The sequence below is a fragment of the Adiantum capillus-veneris genome, chromosome 29, assembly GCF_014529385.1.
Source record: "Adiantum capillus-veneris isolate H3 chromosome 29, ASM1452938v2, whole genome shotgun sequence".
NCBI lineage: Eukaryota > Viridiplantae > Streptophyta > Polypodiopsida > Polypodiales > Pteridaceae > Adiantum > Adiantum capillus-veneris.
This window is the reverse complement of record NC_140959.1, coordinates 5,941,586-5,963,581: the sequence shown is the minus strand read 5'-3', so window position 1 is coordinate 5,963,581 and position 21,996 is coordinate 5,941,586. Positions and strand designations below refer to the sequence as shown.

Sequence of the window (21,996 nt, the reverse complement as noted above, 5' to 3'; positions counted from 1 at the left end):
GACATTTAGCCGTTCTCCGTCAAAATAGGACCACCAAAATCCAAAATAGAGGAGACAAGAGTGACATACTTTGGTATACGTGTCAAATAACTATTGGAGTATTCCTTAATCCTTAGATTAACAAATAGCCATTTTTGAGTCGTGTTTGGCCCTAATGGTATACAACGCACCAATTCCTTACGCTTTGCTCCACACGGACTTTGCATTCAATACATGATGAATGATATAGGACCACAATGTTTAATTTGGTCTCAATAGCTTACAAGCAAAATACACATCATGGCTATCAACGGTGACATTAATTGCAAAAGAAAATTTGTATAGAGGAAAAGCTGCATATAGACCACCTTGTGTTGGATGATACATGTCGAACAACAAGTCAAAGAAGACGTAGAGTGCCAAAATTGCAAAGTACAAAATTGTCATGTTTTGCACTGCAAGACAAAATAGCTCACAATCCTCATAGTAATGGAAAAGAGGCCTAAGTAAGTTTGAGAGTGCCTTCGGGTGATGAAACTTAGTGTGATCACACTTCAGGTACATACCTACCATAATATGGCGACAATAAATCCTACACAAAGAGTGGAGCCATACTATGAAACATACCATTCCAATATGAAGGGACAACCAGCGTCATGCTCTCACAAAAAATGATTAGGGCTACAACAATCATATAGTGATTTGAACCTTTGAAACTTTAAGGTGGATGGATTATACCATCATACCTTGTATGAAGTCGCCATGGACTCTCAAACCTTGAGAACGATAGCTCTTTAAGTACACACGATAATGCCTCTTATGAATTTCACACCTAAACTCTTATTGAGTTCTATTCATCTTTACGCATACCTCTACACTCTTTGCCACTTTGCTTTTAGATGGTTGGAGAAAATTGGAAGGTTGAAGTAAGAGCTCCTCAACTACAACTTTTTACCTTCAAAAAGAGGAGATGGTACCAACATTCCTCGTTATTCTTTATTTTGAAGGGCAAATTAGTTAAATAAAATGGAAAAGTACAACAATAAAAAAAGTTATAATCCCCAATCTTCTGTAATAGAAACCCCAAAGAGAGGGGAGAGGGGGAAAGGGGAAGAAGAAAGAGGGAGGGGGGGGGGGGGGGGGGGGGGTTGTGATTCACGGATGGCAACCTAGTGAGCTAACCACGCAAACGTATGTGGTTGGTTGAAACCATTGTGAGTTCACAATATCATAAAGTTGAATTATGTTTACTGTTCCCCATGTCTTGTTTACTTTTTGACATCATCCGTCTACGTGTACCTCTATTTTTGTGCCTAGGCTTCTCCACCATTTACCCTACCACGTTAGCTTCATTTACTACCCGTGGCAGTGTTGAACGCCCCCCCGCCTCCCTTCCTTTTTTCTCAAAACAAACTCCTCTTTTCCTTCATTTTTAATGATTAATTCATTAGAAACGTTTGAAATGAACCTTAGAACTTCGAAATCGGAGTGAATGTTAGACCTTATAATGAGAGGTAGTCTGTATGATTGAAGCTAATTTCTCAAAGATCTATGTTGAACATCTAATTTTGGAACCATCCTTTTGAGGTAAATATGGCGAGCTGCCTTGCAGAATTGGAGGAAAAGGAAATGTGCAGGGCAAGTGACAGGCAAGAAAGTTCGAGGCTAGGTGAAGCAGCGTAGGGGACAAGAAGTGAGACGAAGGATGGCACATCGAGAAGCCACGTGGCGAAAAGTGAGGAGCTAGGGAGAGGATATTACGATGAGCACTTTCTTCTAAATAGAAACACAGGTGCAAAGCAGGCACCAAAACGCACTAGGCAAGTTGGTTATCTCAACAAGAGTAAAATCAAAGTGTCGTCCATGCGAGTTCGACACTTGCCTTGTAAATCTCCCTTGGGTTTTTGATTGGAATGCACGAGGGTAGGTTGCGTAGTAGAGCATAATCGGTTTTTGATTGGCAGGCACAAGGATAGCTGAAAAATTACACTAAAAATTGGTGGATCTAAAATGAGCAAGTTGTGGATTTGTGGTGCCCCCACCCCTATATAACTTGTCAAATTGGACACAAAACACACACACACACACACACGTACTGTGGATGGCACAATTACTAGCAAAACAAGGCATTGTGTGGGCAAAGGTTGTTGAGTTGGAGTTGGTCGTTCTAGTTATATCACCTTGCTGATTCAAGTTGTTGTTACAAAAGACAATTTCACGTGATCATCGAGCATTCAATTCCTTTCATAAGCTATTCTGGTGATGCTAGACTTGAGAGCAGGGCTCGGGAAACATTCTTTGTGGACCCGGCTTTGGAACCTTTTCACACGCATATGAGCAGGCTAACTCTAAATTTGAGAGAGACAATCACACCAAATTTCTCATATTATGACTAAAAATTTCATAATTTGAGCCGGCCATTTTCCATTTTGAACAAGCTTTGGATAAAGCGAACCTATCTTTTCTCGGGCCCTGCTTGAAAGTTCAAGTCTTTAATACGAGACTTTGTTTTCATGTGAGATGAAGCCTTTCTTGGCACTCCCAATGCCACGGTTTTGGATTTGGTGGACAATTGTGACCCCAAATCTTGCCGAAAGTTTTTGGCGATTGCTTTTGTGGGTATTTCTAGCTCGTACTTATAATTCCTCCTAGAGTGCCTTCATCCTTTGGACACCTTGCGTGCTGAGCAAGGTGATGTGAAACCAGCACTTTCAAGAAACTTCACTAAGAAAGCCAAAATTTAGCTGTGAATTGTCTGTTTTACACTTGTTCAGTTTTTGTGCGTTTCCGACTTTTCTCACTAAACCTGGATCATCTGGATGGCAACGTGCTTCGTTAATTTATACGTTGATAATACACCATACGCAGGCTCTAATAATAAAATGGCATTTTGATCGGCCAAGAAAGAAAAACTGATTTCGGTTACAACTTGCAGTTTACGCCACGTGCCGTTCTCCTCTCTTTGCCAAGTAGGCCTTTTGCCCTTTTAAAGTTTTCAAAACACTTTTGCGGCTTGTGTTATTAAATATAATTGAGAGAGGACTCAAGAGGAGAGAAAGAGAGAGAGCTCCGACAAGCTGGAATTTGCATGTCGCTATTTTTCAAGTGATTGAATTTGAGAAATGGAAATTAAAAGAAAAAGCGAGGGTCATGACTTTTAATCGTGATGGCCAAGCTGAGGATTTTGTGATGGAGGCAGCACTTTACGATAGAAAAAGCCAAAGAAATGCGAGTGCCAGAGGCATTAGAGATTGAGGAGGGGCCTGTAGGCAGTGAGAGTGAATCAGTGCTCGCCTTTCCGATTTGAAAAAGAGGCAAAAGCAGAGCAGGAAAACAGAAAGCAATGCAATATATGGCTGCAGGTGCGCCCTAGCTACTTCGTGCCTCAAATGCACAGAGTTTGTCCGCGCAATCCTGCTGCTTCCCTTCAAGGTGAGAGCCTGAGAGGCTGAGAGCGAGGCTTCTTGAGAAAGAGCCATGGACGTAATTAGAATCTATGCTGTAAATGCGTGCCTGTTTACTGTACGTCTACTTTTGTGTGTCATGTGCGTGTGGATGTGGGAGACGAGGGGGGTTTAGAGAGAGAGAGAGAGAGAGAGACAGAAGGGGGGCCGCTGAGGCAGACCTTTTTGTCTATGTTGAGAGAGAGAGAGAGAGAGAGAGAGAGAGAGAGAGAGAGAGAGAGAGGTCCTTTCTTTCCTGCATTTTTTGTCGAGTAGGGCAACAAATAAATGAAAAGAATTGTAATTCCATTCAGGTACAAAAGCTATATAAGGTCCTCCCGTTGGCACACGGAGGTGGTGGCAAAGAGCAGAGTAGGTGGCAGACGCTGGCAGCGTCAAGTAGAGAGAGTTTGATATATCAAAGTAGAGGATTTGGAAGTAATTCTCAAGAGAACCTCTACTCAAGGTCACCACAGTATTCTCTCTTATAGAGACGTAGCTGTGAAGAGGGGAGGAGGAGCCTCTCTTTTATAAAAAAGGTGTCAAGCAAGTGGTGATCTTTATTGCATCCCTTGTATATAACCATATTCATTGCAGCTCGCTCGCTCCCGCAACACGAAGTACTGCCGTTGCTGCTGCTGCTATTGTGTGGCTTCAATTTTATCATCATCATCCCGCATATTGGTATCAACACAAAATGGAATTAGCATCCACAAGAACTTTAGTGTTGGGAAGTTTTGGATTTCTTGTGTTTTGGGTGACGGCAACATTTCCTAAATTTCTTGGCCTGCCCATCGGCAGGACAGCTGGTGCAATTGTTGGTGCCACACTAATGGTAGTTTTCCAAGTAGACTCCCCTGACGAAGCATATGCATCCATAAACCTGCCCATTCTTGGGCTTCTCTTTGGCACAATGGTTGTGAGTGTGTATTTGCAGCGTGCAGACATGTTCAAATACCTTGCCTCCGCCTTGTTGTACCGTTGCCAAGGGGGGAAAGACCTCCTTTGTCGGCTCTCATTTCTTGTAGCATTCACAAGTGCACTCTTCACCAATGACACTTGCTGTGTATTGTTCACAGAATTCATTCTTGCCTTTTGCAAAGAAAAAGGACTGCCACCAGAGCCTTTCCTGCTTGCACTTGCAACCAGTGCCAACATTGGCTCCTCGGCTACGCCTATTGGCAATCCACAGAACCTTGTCATTGCAATACAAAGCAAGATCTCTTTTGGAAGATTCCTCGTGGGTATTCTTCCGGCTATGATGGTTGGAATCACTCTCAACTTGGGGCTTTTACTCGCTATGTATTGGAGACCGCTCTCCAAGATAACGGTGCACAAGAGTAGACACAAAGCAATAAACCTTTCAGAAGTAAAGAGAGTGGATGCACAAATTCAACAATCCACTCATGACATTGAAGAAGGCAAGGATCAGACTTTATCAGTCAGTACTGATGGCACAGTTGCATTAAGAAACTGCCAGCCCTCTGGTTTAATCATTCGAGAGAATTCAAATCATGACTTACCAGTTGCTGATTTTATGAATGAAGCAAGCATTGACACACCTCTGGCCAATCAGGTCAATGCTATGGGGCATGCCAATGGCAATATGGGATTGCAGGATGACATGAATCAAGCACAATCACATTGCTTCATGCATGGTGACAAGAAGGCATCTTTGGAAGAGTCTACCGGCTGTCCACAGGTGGTATGCATGGTGGCTGATTCCAACCAAGCAGAGGAGCATGAGGAAACTAGAGCTATGGGCTCTCCTATGTCAACCCCTTCGTTTGAATCTTCGCCTCTCTTTCCTGCAAGTTGCAACCACAATAAATCAAAAGTATGGAAGGCCCGTCTTTGGAGGCTGTGTGTTTACCTTGTGACCCTTGGTATGCTGGCTGCCCTTCTTGCTGGCCTTGATCTCTCATGGTGTACCATAACAGCAGCCATAGCACTTATTGTACTCGACTTTGAAGATGCAGGACCGAGTCTCAGCAAGGTGAGTGTTTCCTGTATCGATAAGTTTGTTGCCAATATGCCTGTTTTTTACCACAGAACAAAATCTAACTATGTGGCAAATAGTGTTAACTCCGCATTCATGTTTTGTGGACATACTTAAATATAAGTTATAGCCGCTTAGTATGCTCAAAAATCATTCCATATTTATTGAAATCCAGGATGTCTACTCAAGCCTGGTCTGTTTTGGCAGGTATCCTATTCCCTCCTTGTCTTTTTTTCGGGAATGTTTATCACGGTGGATGGATTTAACCGGACGGGTTTGCCTGGGAAATTTTGGAGTGTGGTGGAGCCACATGCTCGCATTAACCATGCAAGTGGCACAGCTGTTCTGACTGCTGTCATTATTCTCCTCTCCAATATCGCTTCAAATGTTCCAACAGGTGAAGTGCTGCACGAAGAATGCTTTACTGTATACTGTATGTGGCCTAGATCACTTTTGAATTAGAGGCTCATTAGTCAGTTTGGTGGATCAGGCTTTTCCTGGTGACCTTAGAAAAGTATGATGACCACAGTATTGTTTGCTTTGCCAATAGGGCTTTCTGGGTTGCACGCATGTATGCAACATACCAAACTTTGTGTAGGTTCTTGGCTTCACGAGATGCTGTAAGAATCTATTATATACATTATAATTATAATTATGAATGGGTATGGTGAATGAGAGACGATTTCATTGTTGGTGACAAATTTGTAGAGAATATTGACTTTGACCAGCAGCTAGCCTTGTTGAAAACAATTCGATATTCAGGAGTGAAGGAATGAAATGTGCACTGGTTTAGTATGCAGGATGATGTTGAAGTGGAACTAACATATTGGCATTATAACCTTGAATGCAGTGTTGCTGCTGGGGCCGAAGGTTGCTGCCTCCTCAGCAGCATTAGCAGGTGCAAGTGAGACCAGAGCGTGGCTGATTTTGGCATGGGCAAGCACAGTGGCAGGAAACCTGACATTGGTAGGATCTGCTGCAAATCTCATTGTGTGTGAGCAGGCAAGAATGGCTACAACAATGCCTTACAACCTTTCATTTTGGAAGCACTTAAAGTTCGGCGTTCCCTCCACTTTATTGACAGTTGCAGCTGGTCTTCCTTTAATCAGAGGCTAATATATCGTAAATAACAAGGCCTCACCCCGCAGTCCTGGCCACCGGTCAGCTCCAGCTGCTTGCTGCCTATAACAATATGCAGCAGCTGCATGTGTAATTCATGTTGGTTGCCTAACTCTACGTATCACTCTTGTTGTCCACCCTCCCTTCTTATCCGTCAGTCCATAAAATGACGCAGGAGTTGATTATTGATTGCAAGTTGTATTATTAGACAAGTGGTCATGGAGCTGAATGCGGTACTGTTACCGACCCCATACTTCAGACTCCATCATTCCTCCTCATGTCCATAAGCCAGCAGAGACAATTGATGAGTGAGTGTTACGCCTCCAGCTCTACGTTCTCTCTACTGATTATGCTTGTCGATCAGCCAAGCTCATATCATAATTTTGCCACTTTGTCAAGGTGCTCTCCAGCCTTCTTCTTCTTCTTGTTGAGTGGCAACCATATATTTGCTCTTGGGACGTAACCACGACCAAGTCAAGTCATGCGATCATGCATGCTTGTACAGGTCCACAGCTACCTAGTAGAATCAGGAAGCATTACAAGTAGTCGTGACGATTTCCGATTGTTCCTTTTTTTGCTGACAGAGAGGTCTATTTCTTTTTCCGATTGTTTTCGTGGATTGCGATTGTTAGCCACTCCTTGCTGTTGTAAATAAAATAAAACAAGAGATAAGAAGGATAGACACGTGTCTACGAAGGCAGACATGCTCGTGAAGCAACTTTCTGTGCGGAAAGGTAGGAGACGCCGGTGGGGAGTCATGCAGATTGTTATTGCGTAGTGTAGGAGGTATATAATCATGAATCACGATGGATCAAGAATGATCGACAATAATTCTTGGCATGCATGAAAAAGGTGCGAACCAATGTGAAGTTGAGCTAATTCCGTTGACCAAGTGAGATATTGTTATTTTCACATGACAAGCCTAAGGTTTCAACTTTCAACAAGATGGCCAATCCGCTCCCCTTCTTCGCCTGCTTCAACGTTTCACCCTTTCATCTCCCAAAAGATCCACCCATGAAGATAAGGGTGGGTTCGCAGAAAACTGCATAGGGGCGTCAATGCTCCATTGCGAAAGTTGATTCGTTAAAGCTAAGGCACTCTTCCGCCGGGCCCTCCATTTTTCTTACCCCCCCCCTCGGAAGAGTTGATGGCCTCTCTCAACCCCCTTTGCTTTTTCACTGTTCCGCCTCCACAGTGCTCACACTAGGCAACGGCAGATTTGCGAAGACTTCTTTCTTCCGCCGGCTCAGTCTGAACCCAGCCTAAGCTTTCAAAGAACCAACTTACAAGATGATCCTACCTGATCCTCCATTGATGTTGTCCGTTCCTAGGCCAAAACATCTATGTGAATATTGTAGTGCTACCTCGCTAGGAAGCCCCTACATAATCCTTCCTCTTCAACAAGCTTGAGACTCACCTTCAACTTTGAACCACCCTGAATGTCACCTCAATTAAGGAGGTGGGGGAAGAAAAGGCCCTCATCAGAATGAGATTAAGAATCACAAGAAGGCGAGAGAAAAGTGAGAGCAAAGCGCAAACACAACAGAAATTGAGCACACACACACACACACATTGATTTTTCCATCTGTCTCCAAGATAGCTAATGTGACATCTACAACAATGCCTAGTATGAGGCAACACTTCATCCATCTAATCCTCTCTAGTTTACAAATGGAACATCCTAAAAGAGAAGAGGTGTTTAAACGTAGGAATCCGTAGTAATCTCCTTAGTCTCTATTACCAAAGTTCCATCTGTTTGTATAAGCTAACGCACCCTTGATTGGGAGTAATCATCAACTAAGGATTCCACAAATGCCTACACAAATCTTAAGTAGAAGCTCAAGGGCACACCATAAAGAAGTTATACGTATTACTTGGAGTGAAAGGATAGATATAAGAGATGCCTTAGGGTTATGAGAAAATATACAAGATAGGGGAAGAAAGCATGCTATTGAATGAAAAAAAGTGTTATGAAGATCAATATAGCTACCATGCGTAACTATGTAAGCCATATATTATCTCTCATATATAGAATCTCTCCCTGACATAAAAATCACCCCAATATGCTTATTGCAAGCATTGAACATTTGGTTTCTCAATTGAAAATGTTCTTTCAATGTCGGTGAAGATAGTGGTGGCAAAATGCAATCTAGAATTCCAAAACATTCCTAAGGTCTTTGAGTAAAAGCCACTCAAAACTAGTTTGAAATAGCTTCCTTGTATTCAGCTTCTATGGAAATTTGCTCACCTGGGAGACTGAAAACTAATTTTATGGCCTTGTTATGCACACATCAATCAACTTGGGAGACTGCAAATTAACTCACCCCCTTGAAGATTAAAAATAGGATTTGCAATCCTCAAACAGAATCCATGCAACAATGTCACAGTGTCCTTGATCTAACACGAGGCAATACCTCCATCACAATGTTGAATACTAAATTTCAAAATAAACATGCAAGAGTCTCAAGTTTGACTTCTCCAAAGAAGAATTCAAATTAGCCTTGAAATTAGCAATATTTGTTTCATTTGGGTGCCTCAAAAAGAAATCCTCTTAGAGTAGTTTTTTCTATCCTTCAGTCCCTAGCACGCTAATAATGAGACTAGACATCTGCAAGGGAAAAATGTCATTAGGAAAAATATGAATCCCAAAAGGGCCCTTGGTGATTAAGCATGGACCAATAGGAAGAGGGTGGTGGCCACGGCGATAGCCTCTCAAAAGGTAGGGTAGTAGGGGACATGGGGGTCTATTTGTTCCCCTCATTATAGCTTTGTCCCCTAGAAAGAGAGAGATTGGGGAAAGGGGGGGGGGGGAGCGCTTTCCCTCCATTTTCATGGGCGTCCATAAAGTAACCCTAAAATTTTAAATTTTAAAAAAATCTCTAAATCTCACTTTTCACTCTCCAAAAGCTGTCCTAACCAAATACATGGTCAAAAAACTATTTTCTTTGACCAAAATTTGAATTTCTCAACAGTACCCTCTGTTCTACCTCTTCTCTCTTCTCTCTTCTCTCTCTCCTTCTGTCTCCAAGCTTTCCATAGCTGCACCACTTGTCTCCTCCTTTCATCCACACCATCCCTTTGAAGTACTTCTTCTCCCCTTGCTCCCCATTGAGACACTTCTCCCCCTCCCACCAAGCTTCCCATAGTTTCATCACAAATGGAAGCTTTCCATAGCTGCACGACATGTCTCCCCCTTTCATCCACACCATCCATTTGAACTACTTCTTCTCCCCTTGTTTCCCATTCAACCATTCCTTCTCATTTCATTCCTAAAGCAACATGCCTCTCTCTCTCTAACACCACAACTCTTCTTCTTCTTGTGCTACCATGTCAACTCCCTCCACTTCAAGGAAGCCAAAGGATGAGATTGTAACATTTAATGGTCTAGTAACTTGTGTGTAGTGGAAAATAGCATGAACATAGTGAGCATTTCATTAGAGTAGATTCCTAATGAGATTAATAAGAGTGCTAGGGTGGAGAGAGAAACAAAAAGTATAACACCTAGTTAGATAGCATGAACAATACTTCAAAAGAGAGAGAAATTAAGCAATTGACAATAGTTGAAGACCGGATTTTCATGGAGCCGGTCCCCCTCCAAAAGGCTTTGTATTATGGTTTCTCCCATCAAGAGAGACATTTTACAATACAATTCTTTGTGTTCCTTCAATACTAGCTAGTGCAATGAAGATGGAAACTTCATGCACTAAACAAAACACTTATCAAACACAACATCAATTCCCTCACGATCTCAGACCCAAAACCTCACACACCTTCGAACTTGGTGAGAGCTAGCGGGGTATGTGAGTAGATTGAGAGGAAGAAGGAATATTCTTACGAGAAAGATGTACATCTCCTCACATAATCACTCATATTAGCATAGCTTAGCTTAGTAATTAGCCTGGTATAGGAGATGAGCATGCATTGAAGCTTGGCTCTTGGTTGGATTTGCATCACAAAGCCAAGATTTGTTGGTGTAGGCATCCCTTCTCACAAGCTTGGAGTAGGTGGTAAGCTTTCCATTAAAGCTTGAGAAGGAGAGAGAGTCTTCTTTGCTTCACACATAAGCTAGTGTGAGTGTGTAGGTGATAATGCCTTGTAAAATTCAATCCCCTCTTTCTCTTGGTCGACCCCCCTTGCTAATTGCTCTTGGTAGCACCTCATTGGACCTCCCCAGGCTTACCCAATAGGAATTAAGCAACATACGTGATAGCCTTCTGACATGTTTCCCCCTTTCCCCTTTTGTGAGAGCTTTAGGTAATTAATGAATGCAACTAAACTCTCATTGGACCCCTTTGCCTCCTGGCCAATAGGAATCAGGCAAGCCATTGGGCTGTTGAATGCTCATTGGACCCCTTGGGAGACTGTCCAATAGTCTTCTAGAGAGCTTAATTCTTATTTATTCTTTTATTAAGTGTTTTTTAATTAATTAAACTAGATTTACTCTAGCTTAATTCTTATTGGTCCACCTCCAAGGCCATCCAATAGGAATTGGGTACACCTTGTGGGCATTTGGGCTAGGGAGCTGACATGTGTCCCTCATTCCCTTTGTGTACAGGGAGCTTGTGTGTGTGTGTGTGTGTGAGAGAGAGAGAGAGAGAGTTTCTCTCTCATCCCCTACTTGCAAGGCTCACCCCCTCCTATGTAGGGATTGATAAAGACTTTTGGGACACATAAAGCATCCAATTCCCCTAATTTTTGACCTTTGGACACAACCTTTGAATTTTGGAACCTTAGCATTTTGGAAGTCTTAATGGGCTGAACCTTAGGGTCTTTTAAGCCCATTGTTACAATGCACATAGCTCTTTTACAGATGGCCCCCCCTTTGGATCCCTATTTTCCCTCCTTTTGGATTCATACTGTGGCCGGTCTGCTAGCTTAACCAATATTCTAGCTTTTTCTCCCTTGGAACTTCCTCATATTAAATGATCAATTTAACATGAGAAAATCATTTAGGAGAATTAGATATTGATTATTATGACATTACCTCTCTCTTGAAATCATAGTCGTCCTCGACTATGGGGTAGAGAAGATAAAGCATATTCATTAGTCCTTTTCTTAGCGGGTAGAGGATCCCTATGTTACCCTACGACATCAATGGATGACTAGTCCATTTGGCGCTTGAGAGCCTGAGGCTGCCGCAAGCATGTCTGCACATTAGTCCTATCATCTTCCATAGTAGAGTGACAAGCTCTACTTGGTGTTCGGGAGACGTCGTCTCCACAAACTTGATCTAAGCATGCATACTACTTCATTTTTGTGTACAATAAAGAAAAAGAGAGTCTTATAAGACTAAAATTTTGTTCATTTTTAACATTTGTACATTTGCTTACTCTTGGAAGCATTGTAAGCATTGACAAGGTTTAGGTTATCCTTTAATTGTATGCCTTGCATCCATCTAGCATTTTCAAAAGGATAGTTTTTAAACTTAATAAGATATTGTTGGATAGTCTTACCGCCTCTTAGTACCTTGTCTTCATGTCGGAGAATGGACTCTGGCTGCAACACCTCTTCTTGGTCCTCGATCTGCGGTGGGTCTTCAGTAGTTAATTCTTGAGGTGGCTCTCCTTTGTAAGGCTTTAGAAGGCTCACATGGAAAGCATTGTGTATGAGCCAATGGTTGGGCAACTTGAGTTGATAGGCCATCTCGTTGATTGGCCTAAGAATCTGGAAGGGACCATAGTACCTTTTTGCTAAGTTAGCAAAGTACTTTTGATGTCCCGTACGATTCTTGCCCGTCGTGTGCCTTAATCGAGCCTTGGGGAATTTGTGTAAGACCCAATCATTTTCTTTAAAGGCTTGAGCTCTTATGTGCTTATCAGCAGCAGCCTTTTGCCTTGGCTATGAGATAGAGATAGCATCCTTAATCTTTTGGAAAGATTCTTGTAGGTCTCGGCTATACTCATCTGCAGCGAAGATCTTCCCGTGTACCTTAAGTACCAAGGGACTTTTTGATTTTCCCTCAATTACCTCAAAAGGTGCTTTTCCCATGGAAGTATGTAGAGTGTTATTGTAGGCATACTCCACTAAGGCTAAGTACTTCTCCCATTGGGATCTTTGATCTACTTCCGTTACTAGGCTTTTAGTAGATTGAGGATTGTTAGGTTAGCTTTTTCACTTTGGCTATCTGTTTGCAGGTAATAGGCCGAAGAGAAGTTTAGCCTTGTTCCTAAATTCTCAAAGAGACCCTTCCAAAAATTACTAGTCATTCTAGGATCTCTATCCGACACTATGGACATTGGCAAGCCATGGTACTTGAAGATTTGTGAAATGAAGAGGGTTTCCATTTGATGGGCTTTGATAGTCTTTTTGACAGGTATAAAATGAGCTTGTTTACTAAACCTGTCTACTGTCATCCATATTCCCGTATTCCCATGGATAGACTTAGGCAATCCAAAGATAAAATCCATGGATATGCTCTCCCATGGTGAATTAGGGATTGGCAAAGGTTGGAGAAATCCAAGTTGCTTCCCTCTATCAAACTTTGTCTTTTGGCATACCACACATTTAGAAACATACTCTTATATGTTTGCTTTCATGGTAGGCCAATAGAAATATGTTTCAATCCCCTTTAGGGTAGACTAAATCCCTCTATGTCCTGCATAAGGAGGAGCATGAGATTCATACAATACTTTCTCACGTAGTGAGCTAGTAATGCATAGTCTATTGCCGTAGAGAAGATAACCATCTTGTAAAGTAAATGGTTCCTCTTTCTTCCTTAGTGCAAGGGCTGAAATCACATCTCTAAAATTGGGATCAATAGCATACTCATCTATCATAGAAGATAGATCATTGTGAGTTGCTATGGAAACCACGTTCACTCTCGGCCGTCTTGAGAGTGCATCGGCTACTTGATTATGCTTGCCAGCAATGTGAGCAATATGAAAATGAAATTGCAAAAGGAAATTTTCCCACCTCATTTGTTTGTTGGAGAGCTTGCTCTGCGTTATGAAGTACTTATGACTTTGGTGATCCATCGTAGAATGAAAGGAATCCCCAATAAATAGTGCTTACATGAGTCTAAGGCATGTAGAACTGCAAGGAGTTCCTTTTCATATATGCCTAGAGCTTGCTCAACAGGGTCGAGCGTTCGACTTTCATAGCCTATGGCATGCCCTTCTTGAAGCAAAATAGCTCCAAGGCAATCACCACAAGCATCACATTGGACCTCAAATGGCTTTGAGAGATCCGGTAGTGTAAGCACAGGTTGAGAGATAAGCTTTTCGAAAGCATTGTTCTCCTTGGCAGACCATGTGTACCTAACATTTTTCTTTGTTAGGTCATGTAATGGTCCTGCTATTAGTGAGAACTTTTCTATGAAGTATTTATAGTATGCGCACATACCTATAAAGCTTCTTAACTCATGAAGATTCCTTGGTTTAGGCCATCCTTTTATTACCTCAAACTTTGATGGATCCATTTGGATGCCATCTTGAGAGATAATGTGACGTAAATACTAAATCTCTTGTAAGAAAAAATCACTTTTCTTTCGATTAACATAAAGTTTATTCTCTCTTAGAACTTGAAATATTACCTCGAGGTATTTCTTGTGTTCATCTAATGAATTAGAGTAGATAATGATATCATCAAAGATCACTCTAGTAAAGGTTCAGTGAGGCCTAAATAGTTTCTCCATCAAGCGGTTGAATGTGGTTGGTGCATTGGTCAAGCCAAAAGGCATGACAATGTATTTGTAAAGACCAAAAGTAGTGCGAAATGCGGTCTTTACAATGTCTTGATCAACTATCCTTATTTGATGATAGCCACTTTTTAGGTCAATCCTATTGAAGTAGGTAGACCCTTGTAGCTTATCAAATAGGTCTTCTACCCGTGGAACGGGAAACCTATTCTTGATAGTGATCCTATTTAGTGCTCTATAGTCGACACACATACGATATGTGTTGTCTTTCTTTTGCACTACTAGCACAAGAGAACAAAATGGAGATGAGCTAGGACTAACCATGCCCTTCTCAACTAACTCATGCACTTGCCGCATAATCTCCTCTTGTTGAGCTTGAGAAACTCTATAGTCATGGAACGGGAAACCTATTCTTGATAGTGATCCTATTTAGTGCTCTATAGTCGACACACATACGATATGTGTTGTCTTTGTTTTGCACTACTAGCACAGAGAACAAAATGGAGATGAGCTAGGCCTAACCACGCCCTTCTCAACTAACTCATGCACTTGCCTCATAATCTCCTCTTGTTGAGCTTGAGAAACTCTATAAGGAGGTTTGTTAGGCGGTGAACTTCCTGGAAGAAGTTCAATTGCATGGTTATCATTGCCTCATTTAGGAGGTAGCTCACAAGGGATGTCGTCAATAAAAACCCCTTGAGAAAATTGGATAACTCTAATTACTTTTGATTGTGTATATTTTCTTTTGCTAAAACATTAGGTTTATTTTGAGAATCTTTTACAAAAATCATGTACACGGAAATAGAGCTCTTTATTGACTTGTTGAAAGCTTGTGTATGTACAATGGGTATAGTGTTACCCATTTCCTTAGCATCTATATACATATCTTTTTCCGTGAACTTAAAGGAGATTCTCCTTTCAAGGAATTTAACATTGGCAGCCATGCGATCAAACCATGGTGCCCCCCTTAGGATTACATCCTCATGCTTGAGAGGAGAGATAAATAAGTCCTCTTTGTTCACATAGCTTTGGACATGGAGCCTCAATTTCCCAATTAAGGGAGTGACTGAAGCTTCTTGCCCTTGAAAGCACCGTCTGTGGGTAGGACATCTCCCATCTCGTAGGTTTGTATGCCTAGCTTGGTGGCCAACTCTATAGATATAAAATTATGAGTAGAACCGAGGTCAAATAGAATAAAAGCATCATGTTCTCTTACCTTTCCCCAAGCATGTCATAGAGGAGATCCTTTGTGGTGAGTTTCCTCCTCTTGGATTTCGACGAAGGTAGCTCTAGGAGGATCATGGCGGTTGTTCTTTTGGGGACAAGCGCGGTATGCATGCCCTTGTTCACCGCACTTGAAACACCGGTTATCCTTGCGATAATGCTCAAGCTCTTCAGGAGAGAGTTTATTTTTGCCTTTATAAACTCCCTTCTCTTAGCTTTGTTGGAGTTTCCCTTAGGAGACTTTTGGACATTGTCCTTCCCCTTAGGCTCATTGGAACCCTTGTTTTCAGGGGGACTCAGAATTCCTCTTAGCCCCTGTTTGGAAATTGATTCGAGAGGCCACCATAGTATGATGTATTATCGTCGATATGGTGCGTGGCCTTTGGGAGTTGACATACTCCGCCATTTCTTTGGTTAAGCCCGCAAAAAATTGCTGCTTTTTCTCTCCAAAATTCAACTTTTTGAAGACAGTGGCTTTGAGCTGTAGGTCCCAAAACTTGTCTACATATTTGTGGATGGATTCATAGGGAGAGAGCTTCAAGCTTTGCCATTCGGTGAGTACTTTGTCTTTGGCATCGGTGGCCAAAAATTGCTTCATAATGGAAGCTCTTAAAGCTTTCCATGTTTGTGGAGCTACACCGTTGGCCCGTAGGCTAGACCACAATTGTTTGGCGGACTTTTGAAAGTGCATAGCTACATTGTGTAGCTTAGAGGACTTCGTGAAGCCCTCATCTCCGAACGCCGCATCAAATTGTTGGATAAAGGCCAAGATTTTGTCTGTAGCACCAAAAGTGCCATCGTAGGTAAGGAAAGAGATACTCTTTCTTCCCTCTTTGAACTTCTTGAGCTTGGATGACCTCTTCCACGCGGCATAGGATTTCATATGGCCTCTTCTTTTTTATGGTTCAAAGGTTGTATCATCACTTTCTTCAAAAGATAAAGAATTTGAGGAAGATGGAGAAGAGGGTGACCTCTTTCTCATCTTTTTCTTGCCTTGATCTTTGTTGTCTTCACCATCACTTTCATACGAGGAAGAGGATGAAGAAGATGGAGAAGAGGGTGTCCTCTTTCTCGCCTTTTTCTTCTCTTGCTTTTTGTCATCCCTCTTTGAAGTATGGTGTGGAGAAGTATGCGATGGTCTTCTCCGTTTTGGAGGTGATGGAGAGCATTTAGCCCGCCGTCTTCGTGGAGCCATCTCTGTCGAGGTGGCGGGAGCCTCACTTTTTTCTCGTTCCTTCGGTGGAGGCTCTTGAGTTCTCCTTTGAGAAGCAGATGCGTCATCAAGGAGCAAATTTATGAGGCCTTCATAGGGATCCTCTTCTTCTTTTCGAATCGGAGAGAGACCTCTTCTGGAAGTCTCGCAAGGAGGCTTCCTAGGTGCTCTCTTGTCATGGTGGGGATCTTGGAGAATCCCATGAGCACGAAGCTGACATTGCACTTCACTTTGGAGGGAAGGATTGCCCATGGCTTGTTGAAGCCTAGAAACAAGATAGTTAACAAGCATCGAGGCATCATTAGTAGCTTGTTCATTAGCAAAATCAAAGTTATCAACATCAATTTCACTCTCTTTACTATTGTCAGCCATTCAATAACTTTTATGTGTAAACTTTGTAGGTGTACTTTGGCACTTCAAGCCCTAGTTGCTACTCCTCTTTACCCCTTTAGAAAAAGCACTCAAGCTAGTGTACCCGTGGCTCGAATACCATTAATTGCAAGGAATAGAAGAGAGGGTCGTTCAACACCAAAACAGCACCGGCTCCTGTCAAGCTTCTAAAAGCTCAGTAGTGGTTAAGCCGTAGGCAAGCCCCGTAAGACTCCACTATTAAAACCATAGCTCTCGACGGTGATGCACCGTTAACTGCACAAAGGCAAGCGCACTACAAGGCTGAAAAATCCCTATTCTACTTACGTAATCACACGCAATTAATAGTACCAACTATTTATAGCTAGCTTCAGGACCTCCCTTCTTGAGCAAGAAAAGAAAAACCTTGTGCTCTGATACCATAATGGTCTAGTAACTTGTGTGTAGCGGAAAATAACATGAACATAGTGAGCATTTCATTAGAGTAGATTCCTAATGAGATTAACAAGAGTGCTAGGGTGGAGAGAGCAACAAAAAGTATAACACCTAGTTAGATAGCATGAACAATACTTCAAAAGAAAGAGAAATTAAGCAATTGACAACAATTGAGGACCGGATTTGCATGGAGCCGGTCCCCCCTCCAAAAGGCTTTTGTATTATGGTTTCTCCCATCAAGAGAGACATTTTACAATACAATTCTTTGTGTTCCTTCAATACTAGCTAGTGCAATGAAGATGGAAACTTCATGCACTAAACAAAACACTTATAAAACACAACATCAATTCCCTCACGATCTCAGACCCAAGACCTCACACACCTTCGAACATGGTGAGAGCTAGCGGGGTATGTGAGTAGATTGAGAGGAAGAAGGAATATTCTTACGAGAAAGATGTACATCTCCTCACATAATCACTCATATTAGCATAGCTTAGCTTAGTAATTAGCCTGGTATAGGAGATGAGCATGCATTGAAGCTTGGCTCTTGGTTGGATTTGCATCACAAAGCCAAGATTTGTTGGTGTAGGCATCCCTTCTCACAAGCTTGGAGTAGGTGGTAAGCTTTCCATTAAAGCTTGAGAAGGAGAGAGAGTCTTCTTTGCTTCACACATAAGCTAGTGTGAGTGTGTAGGTGATAATGCCTTGTAAAATTCAGTCCCCTCTTTCTCTTGGTCGACCCCCCTTGCTAATTGCTCTTGCTAGCACCTCATTGGACCTCCCCAGGCTTACCCAATAGGAATTAAGCAACATACGTGATAGCCTTCTAACATATTTCCCCCTTTCCCCTTTTGTGAGAGCTTTAGGTAATTAATGAATGCAACTAAACTCTCATTGGACCCCTTTGCCTCCTGGCCAATAGGAATCAGGCAAGCCATTGGGTTGTTGAATGCTCATTGGACCCCTTGGGAGACTGTCCAATGAGCATTCTTTTATTAAGTGTTTTTTAATTAATTAAACTAGATTTACTCTAGCTTAATTCTCATTGGTCCACCTCCAAGGCCATCCAATAGGAATTGGGTACACCTTGTGGGCATCTGGGCTAGGGAGTTGACATGTGTCCCTCATTCCCTTTGTGTAAAGGGAGCTTGTGTGTGTGGGTGTGAGAGAGAGAGTTTCTCTCTCATCCCCTACTTGCAAAGCTCACCCCCTCCTATGTAGGGATTGATAAAGACTTTTGGGACACACACAAAGCATCCAATTCCCCTAATTTTTGACCTTTGGACACAACCTTTGAATTTTGGAACCTTAGCATTTTGGAAGTCTTAATGGGCTGAACCTTAGGGGCTTTTAAGCCCATTGTTGCACATTGCTCTTTTACAGATGGCCCCCCCTTTGGATCCCTATTTTCCCTCCTTTGGATTCCTATTGTGGCCCGTCTGCTAACTTAACCAATATTCTAGCTTTTTCTCCCCTGGAACTTCCCCATATTAAATGATCAGTTTAACATGAGAAAATCATTTAGGAGAATTAGATATTGATTATTATAATAGAGATAGAGGCAGTTTTCTTGCATAACACTAGGAATTCTGATGGGGAATGCGTGTGGCAAGTGTATTCTAAAGGATCTTGGATCTTCATGCAACTTGCAGCTATCGGGCCTCATCGAGTTCGAAACCATGGCAACAATGACGAACATTGGAAGGGGAGACTTCTTGGTGAACCATAGAGTCAATGGCACAATGGCCATTGATCAACACGTGTACCTTGGTGTTCCATGCGCTTGAGGAATGGAAGTTCAAGAGATTTTTCAATACATTGTAAGTCGTAAAACATTGTTGGTAGCATGCTGATTGTAAAATCTTGTTATTTGTTTTTGACTTTATAGTTTTTGGTGTTGTTATAGATATATTCCCATCTGACTTTGTTGAGGAACAGCCAATCAAGAGTCTCACAAGAACCTTCAACGCTCTTCATGCAAACATTGGTATTATGATGCTTCCCAACTTTCCACCTTCGATTCTGCTGCAACGTAGAATCTTCTTCTACTCACACGTATGTAGTGCGGGCCATGAAGGACGGATATTGTAAGATCATTGTTGTTGACAAACCTTCATTACTGAATCCGGAATGGCCACAACCCGATGCATGGTCACTCTTCTCAGTGAAGAGAAGATGTTTCTGATATTTGCTCCTCATTAAAATTTGGGAAGGCTTCTAGATTAGAAGTTTTACCATACACCAAGCAAACTTTACCGAGCGAATGGTAAAATCGAGCAAGACCCACCACAAAGACAATCAAATTCCACCTTATCGGATTCCTAACTTTGTAATCACGCTTCCTAGCAGAAGGTGGAATCAGATTCCTAACTTTGTGATCACGTCTCCTGAGAGAGACCCCCCATCTTTACTCTTGTGTGAAGGTTTTGGGACGCCTCGTTGCCTGCCAGGATCTCTCTCTCTCTCTCTCTCTCAAGAAATCAATAAGACTCCTTTTAAGGAATTTTGCGAAAGTCCAAAAATTGGGTTGTCTCATCATTAATAGAGACTTTTGGTAGGGAAAAACAGGAGTATTATTTCTAATTTGGTTTGAAAAAAGAATAAATGACATCGAATCTTGGAAGATCCCTTCTCTCTCAGTCTCTCTAGCACTCACGTCTTTTGCTCTCTCTCTCTCTCTCTCTCTCTCTCTCTCTCTCTCTCTCTCTCTCTCTCTCTCTCTCTCTCTCTCTCTTTTCTCTCTCTCTCTCTCAAACAAAGATGTTCAAGTGGTTTTTATATAAACAAAATTTGCAGCGGCTGCAGTTATAATTCCATATGCCTACATGCACTCAAATTAGCAATGCTCCCTTAATCGTGCCGATGGTATTGCACGCGGTACCATTACTGGTAGTATGTATTGTATTGGAACTACCGCTTGTTGCACTCCTGGTAGGACCAGATTCTAGTGGATTTCCTCCTCACCAAAAACTTCCCACAAAATTCACACAACTACTTTGCATGTTGGCTTATCTGCATCTTCTTGATTTGCTTCCTCAAACTAGCACCATAACCGGTTCCATATTTGCCAGCAATTCCTGCAATATTTGTTCTCTTCATCATGGCTGCTACATATGTGAATCACAAGTGCAACACTCCTGTCAAACTAGGAGAATAGACCTCCCTCTCTCTCTCTCTCTCTCTCTCTCTCTCTCTCTCTCTCTCTCTCTCTCTCTCTCTCTCTCTCTCTCTCTCTCTCTCTCTCTAAATCCTTGTGAGGCCTACCAATATTTATTTCTATCACGTTTTGACGGTCCTTCAAGGTGCGGTTTAACACTTTAGCACTCTCGACATTTGCTGCCTAGTGTGCAACATGTGCAGGAGAGAGAGGAGTTGGTTTGAGAGAGCGGAAGAGGGAGACGCTGAGGGACAGGGTCACAAAAGGCTCCTTTCCTCAATTGTTTAGTCTAGGAAAATATTGTTTTTTTCAAAAATCTTGAGTGAGTCATCACAATTTTGAAATTTCTTACTTTTAGTGGAGTGAAAAGAGATTCTTGCTAGGATACGTGATCACAAAGTTAGGAAAGGGAGTTGGATGCATGCTTGCATCTCTCTCTCTCTCTCTCTCTCTCTCTCTCTCTCTCTCTCTCTCTCTCTCTCTCTCTCTCTCTCTCTCTCTCTCTCTATGCAAGCATCATCTCTTTCAAGTCTCCTCTCCATAGCCTGACCTGACACCTATCCTCTATATATCCTCAGTGTTTATTAGGAAAGGGTGATGGATTCTTATTACACATGGATGCAGCTTTCTATATATATATATAGATCTATCTCTGTGTGTGTGTGTGTGTGTGTGTGTGTGTGTGTGTGTGTGTGTATACATATACATACACATTAATATATATATCTATATATATATGTGTGTGTGTGTGTGTATGTATGTATATGTATATATATATATATATATATATATATATATATATGTATATATATATATATATATATATATATATATATATATATGTATATATATATATATATATATATATATATATATATATATATATATATATATATATATATATATATGTATATATTTGTAGGCGAGCATCCCGTCTTTGACCTACCCCTGTCATCTCTCATTGCCCTCAAACTCTTATAGCTCTGTCTCTATCACTATTTTCCATTGCAATTGCCAAGGGTTATACCATGATCGGTCAACAATGTAGTCGACGGTGTAACTGACGAGCTAGTATAGGCAAGGCAGGCCTAATTTGAATCTCTAGGAAAATTAATGGGTTTTATATAAAGAGGAGCTAGTAAGTATGTCTACACCGTGAGTATAATGTATAAGGGTTTTTGTGATCTGAATCTCTAGTCATCGATTTGTCTCGAGACCCTTCACAATCACTTGGTACCATTACTTGCCTACTGGTCTTCAAGTCACAAAGCCTCGAGGGCCCTTGGCCGCGTGGGAAGACCCGCTAGTGGAAACAAGACTAGGAATTGACTTGGTTAATTGAGGCAGGCCAAGTGTAAAGTAAATTTGGGGCTTAAGCCTCTTAAGCCTTAAGGGGTTAAAGACCCGTCACCCACAGATATG

At 41.8% G+C, this 21,996-nt stretch overlaps 1 protein-coding gene across 1 annotated transcript; it reads left to right on the top strand.

Annotated features, from left to right (window-relative positions):
• Positions 1 to 3,245: 3,245 nt before the first annotated feature.
• On the top strand, positions 3,246 to 6,938 carry LOC147418684 (silicon efflux transporter LSI2-like). Its single transcript, XM_086505594.1, has 4 exons — positions 3,246 to 3,411; positions 3,737 to 5,418; positions 5,629 to 5,818; positions 6,272 to 6,938. Exons 2-4 carry the CDS (start codon positions 4,120 to 4,122, stop codon positions 6,535 to 6,537), a joined length of 1,755 nt encoding a protein of 584 aa, XP_086361720.1. The 5' UTR covers positions 3,246 to 3,411; positions 3,737 to 4,119; the 3' UTR covers positions 6,538 to 6,938.
• The last annotated feature ends 15,058 nt before the right edge of the window (positions 6,939 to 21,996 follow it).

Excerpts from the sequence above, each read along its gene's own strand:
- LOC147418684 (XM_086505594.1), top strand. The coding sequence starts at position 4,120 with ATGGAATTAGCATCCACAAGAACTTTAGTGTTGGGAAGTTTTGGATTT. Across the intron at positions 5,419-5,628 it reads CAGGACCGAGTCTCAGCAAG|GTATCCTATTCCCTCCTTGT; the intron begins GTGAGTGTTTCC and ends CTGTTTTGGCAG. Across the intron at positions 5,819-6,271 it reads CGCTTCAAATGTTCCAACAG|TGTTGCTGCTGGGGCCGAAG; the intron begins GTGAAGTGCTGC and ends CCTTGAATGCAG.